Source organism: Rana temporaria, chromosome 13 (assembly GCF_905171775.1).
Source record: "Rana temporaria chromosome 13, aRanTem1.1, whole genome shotgun sequence".
NCBI lineage: Eukaryota > Metazoa > Chordata > Amphibia > Anura > Ranidae > Rana > Rana temporaria.
Genome location: NC_053501.1, coordinates 29,884,864 through 29,903,646, shown reverse-complemented (window position 1 = coordinate 29,903,646; position 18,783 = coordinate 29,884,864). Strand labels below are relative to the sequence as shown.

Here is an 18,783-nt window from a genome sequence, read left to right as displayed (position 1 = left end):
AAGTGACGTTCTTGTAACGAAAGCTACTTCTGAAATTGTTGATATTGACATGCATGAGTTAATCACAGACATTCTTACGGCACAGGAGAGAGAAGAAGCAGAGCAGGTGCATTTGGAATCTGCAATTAAAACACCCTCAACTGAAGAAGCTGAATCCGAGCCAATGGAAATAGTTACAGAAAAAGAATACATTGAAGAGGAAAAGTCCGAGGCTTCTGAGCAGTTGCCAAAACCCCAAGAGATTGACACAGATAAGAAACTGAAAGTTGAAGTGGATGAAATCATAACAGAGGAGGTTGATGTTGATAAGGAATCACCTACAGACAGAATAAAAGTAAAGGGCAAAGTCAAAAAGCAAAGGAAAAAGATTACAAAGGTTGAAAAAAACATCACAACTGTAAAGACAGCTGCTGTAGAAGCCATTTCTCCTACACTTGAGCTTCACCAAACCACCCCTGAAATTAAGACTGCAGCAGAAGAGAGTGAAATAAAGGAAGTTTCTCCACATACTCAAGTCACTGTGTCATTTTATGAAGAACAAGTACATATCAGCACACCAACAACAGAAACCACCACGGTTGAAGTAGCAGTTAAACGTGAAGAAGATGTTGAGAAAACAGGGACTGTAGAAGATGTCTCGATGGTCCTTACTGAGGTGGCAACTACATTAGTAGAGGAGGAAGAAAGGTCATTTGGATTGAAAATGCCCACATTCAAAATTCCACTCTTTAGTGCCACAGAAGTTCCAACAGAATCTTCTGTGGATGAGCCCAGAGAAGCAACTTCACAAACTGTTGCTGAGACAGCACTTCAGAAATCCACAGAAGAAATTTCAACTGTGAAAGCAGAAATAACAACATACGAAGCAGAGAAAGAGAAAACTAAAGATAACGTGGTCATGGCAGATACAATAACAGAGATTTCAGTGTCTGAAGAAAAAGTGAAAACTCTAGAAGAAGAAACAGATTCAGAAAGCTGGAAATTTCCATCATTCAGGGTGCCAAAACTATCACTATTTGGCACGTCTGAGATAAAAGCAGATGGATCCTCAAAAGGAATCTCTCCAGAAGGTGAAAGTAAAAGAACTGAGACAGAGGTGGTCATAGAATCTACTTCCACTACAAGTGAAATAACTGACTCAATAACAAAATCTGAAGAATTTGTTTACATCCCTGAAACTAGCGTGGAGAGCATACTGGTAGAGGGAAAAGAGAAAAGCCTACAGGAGGTGCAAACAGAACAAAGTGATATTATTGTATCGAAAACTACCTCTGAAATCGTTGATATTGACATGCATGAGTTAGTCACAAACATTCTTACGGCACAGGAGAGAGAAGAAGCAGAGGATGTGCATTTGGAATCTGCAATTAAAACACCCACAACTGAAGAAGCTGAATCTGAGCCAATGGATATAGTTGCAGAAAAGAAATACATTGAAGAGGAAAAGTCAGAGGCTTCTGAGCAGTTGCCAATACCCCAAGAGACTGAGACAGATAAGAAACTGAAAGCTGAAGTGGATGAAATCGTAACAGAGGATGTTGATGTTGATAAGGAATCGCCTACAGACAGCATGAAGGTAATGGGCAAAGCAAAAAAGCACAGGAAGAAGATTACAAAGGTTGAGAAAACCATCACAACTGTAAAGACAGCTGCTGTAGAAGCCATTTCTCCTACACTTGCGCTTCACCAAACCACCCCTGAAATTACGACTGTAGCAGAGGAGGGTAACGTAAAGGAAGTTTCTCCACAAACTCAATTGACTATGTCAGTTTATGAAGACCAGGTGCAAGTCAGCACACCAACAACTGAATCCACCACGATTGAAGTAGCAGTTAAACCTGAAGAAGCTGTTGAGAAAACAGAAACTGTAGAAGATGTCTCCATGGTCCTTACTGAGGTGGCAACTACAGTAGTAGAGGAGGAAGAAAGGGCATTTGGATTAAAATTGACAACATTCAAAATCCCACTCTTTAGTGCCACAGATGTTCCAGCAGAATCTTCTGTGGATGAGCCCAGAGAAGCAACTTCACAAACTGTTTCTGAGACAGCACTTCAGAAATTCACAGAAGAAATTTCAACTGTGAAAGCAGAAATAACAAAATACAAAGCAAAGAAAGAGAAAACTAAAGATAATGTAGACATGACAGATACAATAACAGAGATTTCAGTGTCTGAAGAAAAAGTGAAAACTCCAGAAGAAGAAACAGAATTGGATGGATGGCAGCTTCCATCATTCAGGCTGCCAAAACTGTCATTTTTTGGCACGTCTGAGATAAAAGCAGATGAATTCTCCAAAGAAATCTATCCAGAAGGTGAAAGTAAAACAACAGAGACAGAGGTGGTCATAGAATCTACTTCAACTACAAGGGAAATAACTGACTCAATAACAAAATCTGAAGAATTTGTTTACATCCCTGAAACTAGCTTGGAGAGCCTATTGGTAGAGTGCCAAGAGAAAAGCCTAGAGGAATGGCAAACAGAACAAAGTGACATTATTGTTTCAAAAGCTATCTCTGAAATTGTTAATACTGACAGGCATGAGTTGGTCACAGACATTCTTACCGCACAGGAGAGAGAAGACGCCGAGCATGTGCATTTGGAGTCTTCAATTGAAACACCCTCAACTGAAATAGCCAAATCTGAGACAATGGACGTAGTTGTGGAGAAGGAATACATTGAAGAGGAAAAGCCTGAGGCTTCTGAGCAGTTGCCAATACCCCAAGAGACTGACACAAATAAGAAACTGAAAGTTGAAGTGGATGAAATCGTAACAGAGGAGGTTGATGTTGATAAGGAATCACCTACAGACAGCATGAAAGTAAAGGGCAAAGTAAAAAAGCACAGGAAAAAGATTACAAAGGTTGAGAAAACCATCACAACTGTAAAGACAGCTGCTGTAGAAGCCATTTCTCCTACACTTGACCTTCACCGAACCACCTCTGAAATTACGAGTGTAGCAGAAGAGGGTGAAGTAATGGAAGTTTCTCCACAAACTCAATTCACTTTGTCAGTTTATGAAGAGCAGGTACAAGTCAGCACACCAACAACTGAATCTACCACGATTGAAGTAGCAGTTAAACCTGAAGAAGATGTTGAGAAAACAGAGACTGTAGAAGATGTCTCTATGGTCCTTACTGAGGTGGCAACTACAGTAGTAGCGGAGGAAGAAAGGTCATTTGGATTGAAAATGCCCACATTCAAAATTCCACTCTTTAGTGCCACAGAAGTTCAAACAGAATCTTCTGTGGATGAGCCCAGAGAAGCAAGTTCAAAAACTGTTGCTGAGACAGCACTTCAGAAATCCACAGAAGAAATTTCAACCGTGAAAGCAGAAATAACAACATATGAAGCAGAGAAAGAGAAAACTAAAGATAATGTAGACACGGCACATATAATAACAGAGATTTCAGTGTCTGAAGAAAAAGTGAAAACTCCAGAAGAAGAAACAGAATCAGAAAGCTGGAAGTTTCCATCATTCAGGCTGCCAAAACTGTCATTTTTTGGCACGTCTGAGATAAAAGCAGATGGATTCTCCAAAGAAATCTCTCCAGAAGGTGAAAGTAAAAGAACAGAGACAGAGGTGGTCATAGTATCTGCTTCCACTACAAGTGAAATAACTGACTCAATAACAAAATCTGAAGAATTTGTTTACATCCCTGAAACTAGCTTGGAGAGCATATTGGTAGATGGCCAAGAGAAAAGCCTAGAGGAATGGCAAACAGAACAAAGTGACATTATTGTTTCAAAAGCTATCTCTGAAATTGTTAATACTGACAGGCATGAGTTGGTCACAGACATTCTTACCGCACAGGAGAGAGAAGACGCCGAGCATGTGCATTTGGAATCTTCAATTGAAACACCCTTAACTGAAATAGCCAAATCTGAGACAATGGAAGTAGTTGTGGAGAAGGAATACATTGAAGAGGAAAAGCCTGAGGCTTCTGAGCAGTTGCCAATACCCCAAGAGACTGACACAAATAAGAAACTGAAAGTTGAAGTGGATGAAATCGTAACAGAGGAGGTTGATGTTGATAAGGAATCACCTACAGACAGCATGAAAGTAAAGGGCAAAGTCAAAAAGCACAGGAAAAAGATTACAAAGGTTGAGAAAACCATCACAACTGTAAAGACAGCTGCTGTAGAAGCCATTTCTCCTACACTTGAGCTTCACCGAACCACCTCTGAAATTACGACTGTAGCAGAAGAGGGTGAAGTAAAGGAAGTTTCTCCACAAACTCAATTCACTTTGTCAGTTTATGAAGAGCAGGTACAAGTCAGCACACCAACAACTGAATCTACCACGATCGAAGTAGCAGTTAAACCTGAAGAAGATGTTGAGAAAACAGAGACTATAGAAGATGTCTCCATGGTCCTTACTGAGGTGGCAACTACAGTAGTAGAGGAGGAAGAAAGGTCATTTGGACTGAAAATGCCCACATTCAAAATTCCACTCTTTAGTGCTACAGAAGTTCCAACAGAATCTTCTGTGGATGAGCCCAGAGAAGCAACTTCAAAAACTGTTGCTGAGACAGCACTTCAGAAATCCACAGAAGAAATTTCAACCGTGAAAGCAGAAATAACAACATATGAAGCAGAGAAAGAGAAAACTAAAGATAAGGTACACACGGCAGATACAATAACAGAGATTTCAGTGTCTGAAGAAAAAGTGAAAACTCTAGAAGAAGAAACAGAATCAGAAAGCTGGAAGTTTCCATCATTCAGGCTGCCAAAACTGCCATTATTTGGCACGTCTGAGATAAAAGCAGATGGATCCTCCAAAAAAATCTCTCCAGATAGTGAATGTAAAAGAACTGAGACAGAGGTGGTCATAGAATCTACTTCCACTACAAGTGAAATAACTGACTCAATAACAAAATCCGAAGAATGTTTTTCCATCACTGAAACTAGTGTGGAGCGCATACCGGTGGAGGGAAAAGAGAAAAGCCTACAGGAGGTGCAAACAGAACAAAGTGACATTCTTGTATCGAAAGCTACTCCTGAAATTCTTGATATTGACATGCATGAGTTAGTCACAGACATTCTTACGGCACAGAAGAGAGAAGAAGCAGAGCATGTGCATTTGGAATCTGCAATTAAAACACCCTCCACTGAAGAAGCTGAATCCAAGCCAATGGAAATAGTTACAGAAAAAGAATACATTGAAGAGGAAAAGTCCGAGGCTTCTGAGCAGTTGTCAATACCCCAAGAGATTGACACAGATAAGAAACTGAAAGTTGAAGTGGATGAAATAGTAACAGAGGATGTTGATGTTGATAAGGAATCACCTACAGACAGAATAAAAGTAAAGGGCAAAGTCAAAAAGCAAAGGAAAAAGATTACAAAGTTTGAGAAAACCATCACAACTGTAAAGACAGCTGCTGTAGAAGCCATTTCTCCTACACTTGAGCTTCACCAAACCACCCCTGAAATTAAGACTGCAGCAGAAGAGGGTGAAATAAAGGAAGTTTCTCCACATACTCAAGTCACTGTGTCATTTTATGAAGAACAAGTACAAGTCAGCACACCAACAACAGAATCCACCACGGTTGAAGTAGCAGTTAAACGTAAAGAAGAAGTTGAGAAAACAGAGACTGTAGAAGATGTCTTCATGGTTCTTACTGAGGTGGCAACTACAGTAGTAGAGGAGGAAGAAAGGTCATTTGGATTGAAAATGCCCACATTCAAAATTCCACTCTTTAGTGCCACAGAAGTTCCAACAGAATCTTCCATGGATGAGCCCAGAGAAGCAACTTCACAAACTGTTGCTGAGACAGCACTTCAGAAATCCACAGAAGAAATTTCAACCGTGAAAGCAGAAATAACAACATATGAAGCAGAGAAAGAGAAAACTAAAGATAACGTGGTCATGGCAGATACAATAACAGAGATTTCAGTGTCTGAAGAAAAAGTGAAAACTCCAGAAGAAGAAACAGAATCAGAAAGCTGGAAGTTTCCATCATTCAGTCTACCAACACTGTCATTTTTTGGCAGGTCTGAGATAAAAGCAGATGGATCCTCCAAAGAAATCTCTCCAGAAGGAGAAAGTAAAAGAACTGAGACAGAGGTGGTCATAGAATCTACTTCCACTACAAGTGAAATAACAGACTCAATAACAAAATCTACGAAAGCTACTACTGAAATCGTTGATATTGACATGCATGAGTTAGTCACAGACTTTCTTACGGCACAGGAGAGAGAAGAAGCAGAGCATGTGCATTTGGAATCTGCAATTAAAACTCCCTCAACTGAAGAAGCTGAATCTGAGCCAATGGAAATAGTTGCAGAAAAGGAATACATTGAAGAGCAAAAGTCAGAGGTTTCTGAACAGTTGCCAATTCCCCAAGAGACTGAGACAGATAAGAAACTGAAGGTTGAAGTGGATGAAATAGTAACAGAAGATATTGATGTTGAAAAGGAATCACCTACAGACAGCATGAACGTAAAGGGCAAAGTCAAAAAGCAAAGGAAAAAGATTACAAAGGTTGAGAAAACCATCACAACTGTAAAGACAGCTGCTGTAGAAGCCATTTCTCCTACACTTGAGCTTCACCGAACCACCCCTGAAATTAAGACTGCAGCAGAAGAGGGTGAAGTAAAAGAAGTTTCTCCACAGACTCAAATCACTGTGACCATTTATGAAGAGCGGGTACAAGTCAGCACACCAACAACAGAAACCACCACGGTTGAAGTAGCAGTTAAACCTGAAGAAGGTGTTGACAAAACAAAAACTTTAGAAGATGTCTCCATGGTCATTTCCGAAGTGGCAACTACAATAGTAGAGGATGAAGAAAGATCATTTGGGTGGAAATTGCCCACATTCAAAATTCCCCTCTTTAGTGCTACAGAAGTTCCAACAGAATCTTCTGTGGATGAGCCCAGAGAAGCAACTTCAAAAACTGTTGCTGAGACAGCACTTCAGAAAAGCACAGAAAAAATTTCAACTGTGAAAGCAGAAATAACAACATACGAAGCAGAGAAAGAGAAAACTAAAGATAACGTGGTCATGGCAGATACAATAACAGAGATTTCAGTGTCTGAAGAAAAAGTGAAAACTCCAGAAGAAGAAACAAAATCAGAAAGCTGGAAGTTTCCATCATTCAGGGTGCCAAAACTGTCACTATTTGGCACGTCTGAGATAAAAGCAGATAGATTCTCAAAAGAAATCTCTCCAGAAGGTGAAAGTAAAAGAACTGAGACAGAGGTGGTCATAGAATCTTCTTCCACTACAAGTGAAATAACTGACTCAATAACAAAATCTGAAGAATTTGTTTACATCCCTGAAACTAGCGTGGAGAGCATACCGGTAGAGGGAAAAGAGAATAGCCTACAGGAGGTGCAAACAGAACAAAGTGATATTATTGTATCGAAAACTACCTCTGAAAACGTTGATATTGACATGCATGAGTTAGTCACAGACATTCTTACGGCACAGGAGAGAGAAGAAGCAGAGCATGTGCATTTGGAATCTGCAATTAAAACACCCTCAACTGAAGAAGCTGAATCTGAGCCAATGGATATAGTTGCAGAAAAGAAATACATTGAAGAGGAAAAGTCAGAGGCTTCTGAGCAGTTGCCAATACCCCAAGAGACTGAGACAGATAAGAAACTGAAGGTTGAAGTGGATGAAATCATAATAGAGGATGTTGATGTTGATAAGGAATCGCCTACAGACAGCATTAAAGTAAAGGGCAAAGCAAAAAAGCAAAGGAAAAAGATTACAAAGGTTGAGAAAACCATCACAACTGTAAAGACAGATGCTGTAGAAGCCATTTCTCCTACACTTGCGCTTCACCAAACCACCCCTGAAATTACGACTGTAGCAGAGGAGGGTGAAGTAAAAGAAGTTTCTCCACAAACTCAATTCACTGTGTCATTTTATGAAGAACAAGTACAAGTCAGCACACCAACAACTGAAACCAGCATGGTTGAAGTAGCAGTTAAACCTGAAGAAAGTGTTGAGAAAACAGAGACTGTAGAAGATGTCTCCATGGTCCTTGCTGAGGTGGCAACTACAGTAGTAGAGGAGGAAGAAAGGGCATTTGGATTGAAAATGCCCACATTCAAAATTCCACTCTTTAGTGCCACAGATGTTCCAACAGAATCTTCTGTGGATGAGCCCAGAGAAGCAGCTCCACAAACAGTTGCTGAGAAATCACTTCGGAAATCTATAGAAAAAATGTCAACAGTGAAAGCAGAAATATCAGCATATGAAGCACAGAAAAAAGAACTCAAAGATATTGTAGACACAGCGAGTATAATAACAGAGATTTCAGTGTCTGAAGAAAAAGTGAAATCTCCAGAAGAAGAAAAAGAATCAGAAGGTTGGAGGCTTCCATTATTTAGTCTTCCAAAACTGTCATTATTTGGCACATCTGAGGTATTAGCAGAAGTTTCTTCTAAAGAAATCTCTCAAGAAGGTGAAAGTAAAATAATTGAGACACAAGTGGTCATAAAATCTGCATCCCCTACAAATGAAATAGATGAGTCAATAACAAAGTCAGAAGAGTTTGTTTTCATCACTGAAACTAGAGTGGAGAGCATACAGGTAGAGGGCCAAGGGAGAAGCTTACAGGAAGGGCAAACAGAACAAAGTGACATTATTGTTTCGAAAGTTATGTCTGAAATTGTTGATATTGACAGGCATGAGTTAGTCACAGAGGTTGTTACAGCACAGGACAGAGAAGAAACAGAGCATGTGCATTTGGAATCTGTAATTGAAACATCCTCAACTGAAGCAGCCAAATCTGAGACAATGGAAGTAGTTGTGGAGAAAGAATATACTGAAAAGGGAAAGTGTGTCGCTTCTGAGCAGTTGTCAATAACTCAAGAAACTGACACAGATAAGAAACTGAGAGTTGAGGTGGATGAAATAGTAACAGAGAATGTTGATAGGGAATCACCTACAAAAGGCATGAAAGTAAAGGACAAAGTAAAAAAACACGAGAAAAAGGTTACAAAGGTTGAGAAACCCATCACAACTGTTCAGACGGCTGGTGTAGAAGCCATCTTTCCTACTCTTGAGCTTCACTTGACCACCCCTGAAATTAAGACTGTAGTGGAAGAGGGTGAAGTAAAGGATGTTTCTCCACAACCTCAAGTCACTATGTCAGTTTATGAAGAACAAGTCAGAACACCAACAACTGAAACCACCACGATTGAAGTAGCAGTTAAAGCTGAAGAAGGTGTCGAGAAAGCAGAGACTGTAGAAGATGTCTCCATGGTCCTTACTGAGGTGGCAACTACAGTAGTAGAGGAGGAAGAAAGGTCATTCGGATGGAAATTGCCCACATTCAAAATTCCACTTTTTAGTGCCACAGACTTTCCAATAGAATCTTCTGTGGATGAGCCCAGAGAAGCAACTTCACAAACTGTTGCTGAGACAGCACTTCAGAAATCCACAGAAGAAATTTCAACAGTGAAAGCAGAAATAACAAAAGATGACGTAGACAAAGAGGAAACAAAAGATAATGTAGACACAGTAGACACAATAGCAGAGATTTTGGTGTTTGATGGAAAAGAGAAAACTCCAGAAGCAGAAACAGAATCAGAGGGTTGGAAGCTTCCATCATTCAAGCTCCCAAAACTGTCATTATTTGGCACATCTGAGGTGAAAGCAGAAGGTTCATCCAAAGAAATCTCTCCAGAGGGTGAAAGTAAAATAACTGAGACAGAGGTGGTCATAGAATTCACTTCCACTACAAGTGAAATAGCTGAGTCAATAAGAAAACTTAAAGAAGGTGTTTTCCTCGCTGAAACTAGCATGGAGAGCATTTTGACAGAGGGCAAAGAGAAAAACTTAGAGGAAGTGCAATCAGAACAAAGTGACATTATTGTTTCAAAAGCTACCTCTGAAATCATTGCTATTGATGGGCACGAGTTAGTCACATGTGCTCTTACAGCACAAAGGAAAGAAGAAGAAGCTGAGCCTGTGGATTTGGAATCTGCAATTGAAACACCCTCAACTGAAGCAACTATATCTGAGACAATGGAAGTAGTTATGCAGAAAGAATGCACTGAAGAGGAGAATTCTGAGGCTTCTGAGCAGTCGCCAATACCTCAAGAGACTGACACAGATAGGGAACTGAAAGTTGAGGTGGATAAAATTGTAACAGAGGATGTTGATGTAGATACAGAATCACCTACAGAAGGCGTGAAAGTTAAGGGCAAAGTCAAAAAGCACAGGAAAAAGATTACACAGGTTAAGAAATCTATGACAACTGCAATGACTTCTGGTGTAGAAGGCATTTCTCCCACGCTGGAGGTTGATGTAGCGGTTAAAGCTGAAGAAGATGTAAAAAAAGCAGAGGCTGTAGAAGAAGTTTTGTCACTTCTTACCGAAGAGACATTTATACTGCCTGGGGAGGAGGAAGTGTCATTTGGATGGAAGATGCCGACATTCAAAATTCCACTCTTTAGTGCCACAAAGTTAGGCAGAGACATTCTTACAGCAGAGGAGAAGGAAGAGGTGGAGCCTATGCATTTGGACTCTGCATATGATTCACCCTCAATTGAAGGAACCAAATCTGAGAACATGGGAGTAGTTATGAAGAAAGGAAAAACTGAAGAAAAAATATCAGAGGCTTCCGAACGGTCGCAAATTCCCAAAGTGCCTGACACAGATAATGAACTTAAAGTTGAGAATGAAATCGTAACAAAGGTGGTTGATGCAGATAAAGAATTAAGTACAGAAGGTGTGAAAGTAAAGGGTAAAGTAGGAATATGCGAGAAGAAGATTACAAGGGTTGAGAAAACCATCACAACTGCTCAGACCAATGGTGTCGAATACATTTCTCCTACACTAGAGCTCCATTTAACCACACCTGAAATTAAGACTGTAGTGGAAGATGATAAAGTAAAGGTAGTTTCTCCACATGCCCAAATCACAGTGACCATTTATGAAGAGCAAGTAAAAGTCAGCACACCAGAAAGTGGAACCATCACGACAGATGAAGCAGGTGAAACCGAAACAAGTGGCAAAAAAGCAGAGACTGTAGAAGAGGTCTCGTCAGTCCTTACCAAAGTGACATTTATAATGCCTGAGGAGGAGGAAATATCTTTTGGATGGACGTTGCCAACATTCAAAATGCCACTGTTTAGTGCCACAGAAGTTACAACAGAATCTTCTGTGGATGAGTCCAGAGAAGCAGCTCCACAAACTGTTGCTGAGACAGCACTTCAGAAATCCACAGAAGAAATTTCAATGGTAAAAACACAAATAACAGCATACAAAGCAGATAAAGCAAAACACAAAGATACGATAGACATGACAGATACAACATCAGAGATTTCAGTGTCTGAGGGAGAACTTTCATTATTCGGCACATCTAATGCAAAAGCGGAAGGTTCATCCGAGGAAAATTCTCCTGATGCTGAAAGTAAAATAACAATTGAGAAAGAGGCGGTCATAGAAGCTACATCAAGTAAATCTGATACAAGTGAAATAGTGGAGTTAATAACAAAGTCAGAAGAATGTGTTTACATCACTGAAACTAGCGTGGAGAGCATGCCGGTAGTGGGCCAAGAGAAGAGACAAGAGGAAGTGGAAAGCGCTTACAAAGATTTGCAACTACCATTCCAGGTTCCAGTGCTAAGTAAAGCAAAAGAAAGTGACAGTATTGTTCCCAAAACTATCTCTGTCACAGCTGACATTGACAGGTGTGAGTTAGTCACAGACATTCTTAAAGCAGAGGACAGAAAAGAGGCACAGCCCATTTTCTTGAAATCTACATTTGACGTACCCTCAACTGAGGCAGACGAAACTGAGATAGCAGGAGTAGTTGTGGAAGAAGTACACATTGAAGTGGAGGAGTTAGAGGCTTCTGTAGAGTCACCAATATCTAAGGAGCACGACATGGATAAGGAACTAAAGATTACAGTACATGAAATTCTAACAGAGGTAGTTGATGTAGATGAAGAATCATCGAAAGAAAGTGTAAAAGTAAGGGGCAAAGTCAAAAAGCCCAAGAAAAAAATTACAAAAGTTGAGAAAACCATCACAACTGTACAGACCACTGGTGTAGCAGCCATTCCTACTATGCTGGAGCTCCAGCCAACCACCCCTGAAATTAAGACTGTAGTGGAGGAAGGTGAAGTAAAGGAAGATTCTCACCAAACACCAGAAAGTGAAACTATCATGGTTGAAGTATCAGTTAAACCTGAAGAAAGTGTGGAAAAAGCAGAAGCTGTAAAAGAGGACTCGACTGTCCTTACCAAAGTGACATCTACAGTGGCAGAGCATAAGGATGTGTCACCCAGATTGAAAATGTCTACCTCTAGACCCACAGATGTTACAACGGAATCTTCTGTGGAAAAGGCCAGAGAAGCAGCCTCAAAAACTGTTGCTGAGACAGCACTTCAGATATTCACGGATGAAATTTCAGCAGTGAAAACAGAATTAACAGTATACGAAGCAGATAAAGAAGATCTCACAGAAAATGTAGCTACGGTAGATAGAAAAGTACAGATTTCAGTGTATGAGGGACAAGTTAAATCTCTTGAAGCAGAAACAGAAGATGCATTCAAAGGAATCTCTCCAGAAGCAGACGATACGATAACTGAAACAAAGGTGGTCACAGAGCCTACAACCACTAAAACTGATACAACTGAAATACCCGAGTCAATAATGGCAGAAGATAGTGTTTACAACACTGAAACTAGAGTGGAAAGAGTACTGGTAGAGGACCAAGCGAAAAGCCTAGACCATACATCAGTAAACATAATAGCAAAGTTAGAAGCTAATGAAATTATAGCAGAACCAAAACTCAAGATTAAAGCACAGGAAAGTGTATTGGATATTGATTTTACAGAGAAAATGGACAACGAAGAAGAATTAACCCTTTCTCAAGATGCAAAAATATTTTTGAAAACAAAAACTGCAATGAGTTCAATTGACAAATTAGGTGTTAGTGTTATTGCAGAAAGTATTAATATAACTAGTGAAGATACTAAAGGTAATGAGATGCAACTTCCTGAAAAGCATCTTGTTTCAGTTCGTAAGTTAAAATCCTTAAGAGAAGGAAAGGCAAAGTTTTATTCTACTGATATAACACCTAGTCACCAGGAAACTACTGCTGACCAGCAAGCTTCTGATTTGTCCATTTTAGAGAGACGAAGAAGAATAATCTTTCCTCAGTTGTCACTTCCAGGGTTTGGTGTTACCGTTCTCCAAGAAAGTATTTCAATTACAGATGAAGATAGCCCAACTGCTGACAACAGTTTCACAGACAAAATACACAGGAGTTCTGGCGCTGTTAATTTGAACCTGTCCAAAGAAGAAGAAAGGGCAGCTGATGCCTTCACTTTGCACAAGACAATGGTGTCAGATGCCAAAGAAACCAAACAAGATGCAAACATTGAGCTCCAGCTAAACAAAGATATCATGAAAACTATAGATAGCATCAATTTAAAAGTACAGCAGCTTAAATTGAGTGAGGAAGAATATGAATATCCAGAAAAAGTATCTCCAGAGTTTCCAGTATCTCATTATCCCTTTGACAACTCTATCACTAAAACAAAGCTCTTCACAGATAGTAGTCATGAACTGTCTCCAGGCATCACTGACCAAGTTCTGTCTGCAGATAAAAGTGAAGGAGATTTAGATGTTACAAGTTTTAGTGGTCTCCCTGATACAACAGCTCTTTTTGAGTGTACTGAATCAAAACAGGATGACAGCATAAATGCCAATATTATAGCACAGTCTCCAGTTACTGAATCAACCAGAATACATTTTCCTCAATTTTCTACCCCAAAACTCAGTGTTGCTGTTATGGGAGAAAGCATTCACATCGGAGATGATGAGGCTATACAAGCTACATTGGATTACTTCTCAGTTGAAGAAAATGTACAAAGAAAGCTGTCAACAGAAGAAGACATGATTAAAACTGTTGGTGAAGGTTCGGAATCTTCAGGGTGGAAATTTCAGATGCCAAGTTTTAGGATGAATATTTTTGGTAAAACTGAAAAAAATTTGGATACTTCTCTAGAATCTGGTAGGAGCACATATGAGAAGGCTGATAGTGTACATCAAGATGATGCGGAGAGTCATACACCAAAGGCAGATAATGACAAACAGTCACCTGTTGAAGAAAAACCTAGAAGTCCCTTTAAGCTGCCATCATTTAAACTTCCATCTCTTAGTTTAAGAGGAAAGAAAGAAAAAATGAGTGAATCAATGAGTATAGATTTGCCAGACACTGACAAAGTAGCCTCACAAGAGCAGTTATCTACTGAAATTGAAAAAAAGAAAGATGTTGGAAAATCAGAGGACATAACTGCAAGTAGAATAGAAGGTGCAAATGTAAAGACCGGTCTAATTAGCGCAAAAGAAGAACGTGCAAAGATAAAGCTTCCTAAATCGGAACTGTCCAAACCTATAGAAGTTTCTACAGATAGTACCCATGTGCTGGCTGAATCTTTGGATGACGATGTTTCCCAAGTTACTAAAAACAAAGATGGTGAATTTGAGGCACAGGATGATACCAGCATGGTCTCTCCTGGATCAGCTGGAGTCCAGAAATTAGAAAGAAGTGAGATACATGTTAAAATAACTCATGAACCAGCTGAACAGATCAAGATTGAGTTTCCTTATTTTAAAACACCAGTGATTTCTGCTTTTGTTCCTCAAGATGTCACTTCTGAGACAGGAGATTTATCCCAAGGCTTTCAAGAGGAGGTACACACAGAAGAAATGAAAGATGAGGATACCCTCAGCAAAACATACAAAACACCACTTAAAAAAAACAAAGCTATAGACATGAGTCTACCTGAGGCTGAGAATCTAGAATTTGTTTCTGAGGAGCTAAAAGACATTTCCATTTCCTCCCAACAAGACATTACCGAATCTAAAATCAAACCAACAAGAAAAGCAATCAAGTTATCTTTTACAAAAGTAAAGATGCCTGTTTTAACACTTTCTGCTCCCCGTGAAAAAGAATCTTTTGATATTACAAAGCAGCATGATGGGCCTGGGCTGGATCTTCCAGAGTATGACCTAAGCAGTAAAGATGAATTGCCAGCTGTGGACATTATTTGTGTAGCAAATCAATCAGTCCAAGACATACCAGAAGCATTGCAATCAAGTGATATAACGGATGAAGAGAGAGGTCAAACAGATGAAATAAGCTCACATCAAGAAGAGGCTACAGTATGTGAAAAAGAAAAGGCCAGTGAGAATGCAGAACCTCAACATGTTAGCACATTGGAATCAGCTTCTCTTAAAGAGAAGGAGAAAGCAATCAAAACTATAATACACACAGAACCAGCTTCGGCAGACTCCAATGCCTCTATACGTAAAAGTCAAACTGAAGAAAGACACAAGACAGTCAAGCTCTCCCACATCAGCTACATTCGATTTGGTGCTCCCTCTCCTGAAGCAGCAGAGGAAGCAGTGGGTAAGAAAGACATAGAGCTGTTTTCAGATAGTAGTTCAGGAGATATTAAAAGTGAATATGACAACGTGTCCCCAGATGATGTCAAGTCAAAAAGTGAAACTGTTAAGTCTTCATCTTTTTCTTCAGGAATCGTTAAAGAATATGAGACTTCTACTTCTGAAATGGCAGCATATGGATTTTCACTTTTCAAAGTCAAATTACCTGAGGTCAACACTAGTATAACCACAAAAGACTTAGAATACCAGATTTCTGAAGACCATTGTGAAAGTAAGCCAGGGCTTTCTGAGGAAATTACTATAGAAGCTTTTCAATCCCATGAAAGCAGGTTAGAGGAATCCAAAGCTGGGCTCATTAAAAGTGATCTTACAGTGTCTCCTGGAGTCCATGTAGAAAAGTTGAAGACATTTACCATTGAGATGACATCTCCAACACAAACAGCTGCCCTTAGTTTCCCCATACATCCTAAAGATGCAGCGATTGCACATCCTGAAACAACTGAACATGTACCTCCAACAAATCAGGAAGGGCAAATGAGCATAAAACAAAAATCACCAAGCAAATTTAAGTTCTGGATTCCAAGCATTGGCTTCTCTTCTTCATTAGATGGGAATGAAATCAATAAAACTGAACAAGGTGAACAAAGGACTGAAGCTTCTCAACCTGAAAAAGAATCGACAACAGCATTATCAAGTAAAGAAAAGGTTCCTTGGTATAAATTTCCAAAACTAGCGTTTTCTTCTACTGAGAAACAAAAACCAGAAGACAAAGAAACAGAGCAAAGACCTGAAGTTTCTTCTACCATAACTGAACCAGAAAATATAGAAGCACAAACCTCCTCTGTAGAGCAAGGTGCACAGGCATCTCTGGCAGAACCGGAAGACTTTAAGATAAACGAATCAGACCTTGGTGGAAGTGAGACCAAATCAACCAAATAAGTGAAATTTAACAGTCTACCAAAAGGACATTATTGTATTCACAGTGGGAGGCTGTGTGAGTTCAATAAGAATAACATGAATAAACTCAGTCAACAACATTGCTTTAATCCTGAACAAGCATGCGCAAAGTCAGATTAACTCTTTGAGACAAATTATTTTATTATGAAAAATTCATTGAAAATCACTCTAAACTCCGATACTTAAAAAAAAAACTGTAGTGAAAGAAAAATTTGGGGAATTGTTGACCTTTCTTTTTGAAAATACCAACTGTTTGACTGTTATACTGACCCATTGGCTTCAGTAATTATTACGTAACTGACCTGCAACAAGAAGATTAGACTCCAATGTGACTTCACTTTCTGCATGCCAATTAATGGGTCAGTTACTCAAAGCATTTAAGTCAGAGACACCCAAGTGAATAGTATTTCAGGAGTAGGAAACCTGTTAAGTTATATTGGGGGTTTTTTTTTCGCTTAAAAAAATTGGAGGAATTTTCTCAGAATTGATGGGTAATCTCTTCTTAGACACTTGTTACTCGAACAAATAGACAGAAAATCTAGTATATATTAATCATCCCTGAACCTGTAGCTCTTTTGTCTCTAAAGTGGGTGCACGGCCTACAGTGGTACCATTGTCAATTTGAAATCTAGATAATGGCCAGCACACTGGAAGCCAAGCTTCAGTCACATACATTGCAATTACATTACACCTATGGATCAGGGACATTTAGGTCTCTTTTCTCAAGGTAACAGACATGGACAATGGAAAAAGAAAAGATTAAAACTTGCACTCAGTGTATGGGATTGCACTCATGTTTGTCACCTTAAAAAGCAGGACAAGCATGTGGACAAGCAAGTCCCCGAATCGTTAGTAGGATGTAACGTTGTATTGCATGTGACTTCAGTAAAAAATGTAGGCTGCGCTCCTGGTGTGCAAGACATTTTCAACACTTCAGAAACAAAAACAGATGGAGACTCACTCTACTCAAATCTAAGCCAGGGACTCCAAAAGTTGGAAACTTGGTTTTAAGCTACAATAAAATAACAAACATATCTTAAGGACAGATATTATCATTTTCATCCACTACATATAAAATCCTAAATAAATTTAAACCGATATGCTACTTATTGGTCTAAAACTCTAAATGGTATACAGAGCTTTTCTCTATAAACACACAAAGGGTACTAATGCACAAAAGTATCTAGAGTAATGTTGTGTTTTAAACTATTGTTTTGCTTCTATTGCAAATGATACTTTGCTAAATCCTGACTATTCCAGATATCAGATCCCATACTATTAGAAGGCATTCCAACACAGATTTTCTATAAGTCCACTTTGGTGTACAATTGTACTAAATGGCGTTAATAAACTATCAGAAGGGTTTATCCCTATGCAAATGTTAGTCAAGCTCTCCCCTCCTTGCAGCCAGGTTAAAAGGTAGTCTTTTTTCATTCTACCAGTCACATGAAAAATACATGATGTGGCACAGAATCCATCGCACAGCAAAACACCCATGTGACCAGGCACCTATGGAAGCTATTATTCTGACTTGTATCCTGTATGATTAGGCCATGAAGTTAAACTGGAATATGAAACATGGGCCTGGTAATAGATACTTGTATTTGATTCTTTTCACACAAGTTTCTTGCATTGTCCCTTTAAAGCAGTGTTTCTCAATTCCAGTCCTCAGGCCCCCCCAACAGGTCAGGTTTTCAGGATTCCCCTCAGATGAAAAGGCTGTGGTGATTACTAAGGCGGTGAAACTGATCAAATCACCTGTGCAAAATAATGGAAATCCTGAAAACCTGACCTGTTGGGGGGGCCTGAGGACTGGAATTGAGAAACACTGCTTTAAAGGAAACCTAAGCATAGACATAAGCTGCCTTTGCTGAACTCTCCTGATAAAAATGCTAGTTTTCTGTCTGTTTTACTGATCAAAAAGACTTTAGTACCCTCTGGGCTACTAACCTACAAGATATATGCAGATCAGAAGTTCTGATTTTCCATAATGATGACTCCTTGTTGCTTTCCTTGACTTGAGGCAGCCAGGCAACTAGCATGTTTAACAGGTCAGCCATAGCAGCCCTGCTATTCTCTTTGTACAGATTTCTTATAAATTGTAAGACAGATGTCCAACTGATGAACTCGCACGATATGGGCAACCCCATTTATGCACCTGTAGCTTAACAGACATTTCAGCTCTCTTTACCTTTAAAGAGTTATGTAACTGCAGGATTTATTATGTTTTAAAGCAGGGGTCTATAAGCTTGTCAATATGATGGTCGCATTGTATATTTTACCAATAATCGCAGGCTGAAAAAAATCCCCATCAGTGTCCTCTTTACATCAGAGTCCACATTAGAGTCTCCCCTTAGTCAGGGTCCCCATCAGATTCCCCCTTCCATCCAGGTCCCCATCAGGTTCCCCCCTTTCTTCAGGTTCCCCATCATATTATCCTC

General features: G+C 39.5%; 1 protein-coding gene across 8 annotated transcripts in view; it reads left to right on the top strand.

Moving 5' to 3' along the window:
• Positions 1-17,972, top strand: part of LOC120920636 (protein AHNAK2-like) — a 120,334-nt gene extending 102,362 nt beyond the window's left edge. For 5 of the 8 annotated variants that reach the window (XM_040332827.1, XM_040332829.1, XM_040332826.1 and 2 more), the window contains exon 10: positions 3-17,972. In XM_040332827.1, the coding sequence (XP_040188761.1) occupies positions 3-16,324 (16,322 nt within the window). In that variant the 3' untranslated portion in view covers positions 16,325-17,972. The remainder of the gene's footprint in view (positions 1-2) is intronic. The other 3 variants (XM_040332824.1, XM_040332830.1, XM_040332823.1) reach the window with 3 other exon arrangements.
• Positions 17,973-18,783: the final 811 nt, after the last annotated feature.